Source organism: Cynoglossus semilaevis, chromosome W, assembly GCF_000523025.1.
Source record: "Cynoglossus semilaevis isolate Cse_v1.0 chromosome W, Cse_v1.0, whole genome shotgun sequence".
Lineage (NCBI taxonomy): Eukaryota > Metazoa > Chordata > Actinopteri > Pleuronectiformes > Cynoglossidae > Cynoglossus > Cynoglossus semilaevis.
The window spans coordinates 5,048,126-5,050,311 of record NC_024327.1 but is presented as its reverse complement, the minus strand read 5'-3'; the positions used below and the strand labels follow the sequence as shown (position 1 = coordinate 5,050,311).

The window sequence follows — 2,186 nt, the reverse complement described above, 5'->3', positions numbered from 1 at the left end:
TTCTGTCGAAGTGGGTTCCTGTTCCCAGGTTTTGCCCTTGGTAGTGTGTTAGCTGTGAACAGCTGATCCTCTGAAATGCTTGATGTCACAGATGACTCATCGCTTGCATTGATGGTTCTTTTACCTTCTTCACCACCACCGTTATCTGCTCCTCTGTGGGAGGACCAGGAGCTGCTGGAGGTGTGTATAAGGCTGCTGTACAGCAGTGCCTCCCTCTGGAGGACGTCTCTTTCAGGAAGGGAAATGGTGCGACTCAGGCCCAGGTTCTCTGGTGGGCTGAACAGGTTGCTCTTCTTCAGTGATCCACCACTGTTGTTGCTGCCACCCCGTTGTCGCCCAGACACCTGACAGTGGACCAGTGGGATGTGATGCACTATCAGAGTTTCACCAGATAATTTGGGAGGGCTGTCCATTATGCAGCAGGAGGTGGCTGTTGATTGAAGGTCGTCAAATTAGGAACTAGGAGGTTTAAGGTATTGATGGAGATGTTTATACTCTGATTTCTGGACCGAGCACCACGAAGGCACCACCAGAGACATCAACAAAGAGGGCAGGGAAGTCTACAGCATGCTCAGTTTGATACATCTGCAGAACACACAAAGAAGAGCAATGAGATTAGAGCATGGCGACACAACCAATAACTTTACATAATAGAGAACGTGGCATTTTACAACTAAAAGGTTTTCTGTGAAGACATTTTTCTCAACAAAGAAAAACAAAATGTTTTTTAGATTAGACATGTGAATGCTTAAAAAGGACATTAAAGTGGGTGCCACATAAAAATCAGTTTTAAAAATAAGTTTTAAAATTGGCAATACTCTGTAACTACTACAACTTAAAATTAAAAATCAAACCTAAAATATGAATAAGCCCAGCAGAGCATTGCAGTTCAACGCAAGAGAACTTATTGAGGTACTTGACTAAATAATATTCACAGGAAATGCAAACAGTAAATTGAATTAATTGTGCAACAGTGTGTGTGTGTGTGTGCATTCACAGAATCAATGACCTTTTGTTAACACACACAAAGAGTAAAAGAACCAAAAACAACAGACAGATTTTGGGGTTGTCTCACATCAAATTGGCCAATCACAGCTTAGGCCTGAGCTGTTTGTTACTGTGAAGACAGTTAAGATGAAAGAAGCAAGAAGTGACCGCCTATCCGGGTTCATTGAGCTCAGTGTTCCAGAGGAAAATTCCCACAAGTAGCAGCCAAAAAGTAGAGAATGGAACTAACTGGAGTTTAAATTATCTGGGTTTTAATGCTGTTACATATGTAATAGCATGGGGCTGTAATATGGGGCTGGCATGGGCTAGCTACCCATGACGGCAGTCTCTGACGCTGCTTCAGTTTGTTGGAGACACCCCAAGTGCTACAAAACAAAGGAAACATACCCCTAGAGCCTGAGAGAGAGGGGGCGCAAGATGGCTCGACAAATGATAACACGGCTACAGACCATGGAACGAACACGACTACGAGGAAGAACATGGCACATGAGGCAACCACAGCAGCAGCGGTACCTTCACTTCAAGTGTGCACATGTGGCTGGGAAAAAATAACAACACTGCAGGGGCTGAGAATCCACCAAAGAAAGAGAGGGTGTGTGAGGGACCAGGGACAAGGGCCTCACATTGACCATTACTTCTTACAAAGCAACCAGTCAAATCAGTCGAGTGAAGCACTGCGACGGGAAAAAAAAACACAGTTCAAAGAGCATCAGAGCCCCTGTAGCTGAGAAGGAGTGCATAAGCACAGAAGCGCCGGTAGATGAACCCGCCCAATCACAGAGACCTCTCCAGGAGGTGAAGATCAAAAGGCACAGACTGAGCGTGAAGTGGCCCAAAGCTGTTGAAAAGAGAGAGAAAGATAATCAACTACAACCTGACGAAAATCCTGGAACAAGTAGGTTGAGCAAAGAAAAAAAATAGAAAGGATGGGTGACATCAACTATGGAGAGGAATGCTTTGGAGTAAGCACAAGGAAAAGCGATAAAACAATGCCAGAACCAACCAAATCCAGGAGGCAGCAAGAGATTGAAAGACCGGTCAGAGAGAGAAGGCAGCTGAGAAAACAATGGAGGAAAGCCTCTGATGCAGTTAGAGATGGACTTAATCTACTCCAGGAGGACATCATATGCCGGTTGGCAAGCTTACGAAGAGCAGAAAATTTGAGGAAACTTCGAAAG

General features: G+C 44.7%; 1 protein-coding gene across 1 annotated transcript in view; it reads right to left on the bottom strand.

The window, feature by feature from the left end:
• Positions 1–699, bottom strand: part of LOC103397012 (iporin-like) — a 19,380-nt gene extending 18,681 nt beyond the window's left edge. Inside the window, 2 exon segments of the mRNA XM_025052899.1 lie at positions 1–2; positions 4–699. The exon segment at positions 1–2 is cut by the window's left edge and continues 1,115 nt beyond it. Coding sequence (XP_024908667.1) covers positions 1–2; positions 4–413 — 412 coding nt within the window. The 5' untranslated portion in view covers positions 414–699.
• Between the last annotated feature and the right edge of the window lie 1,487 nt (positions 700–2,186).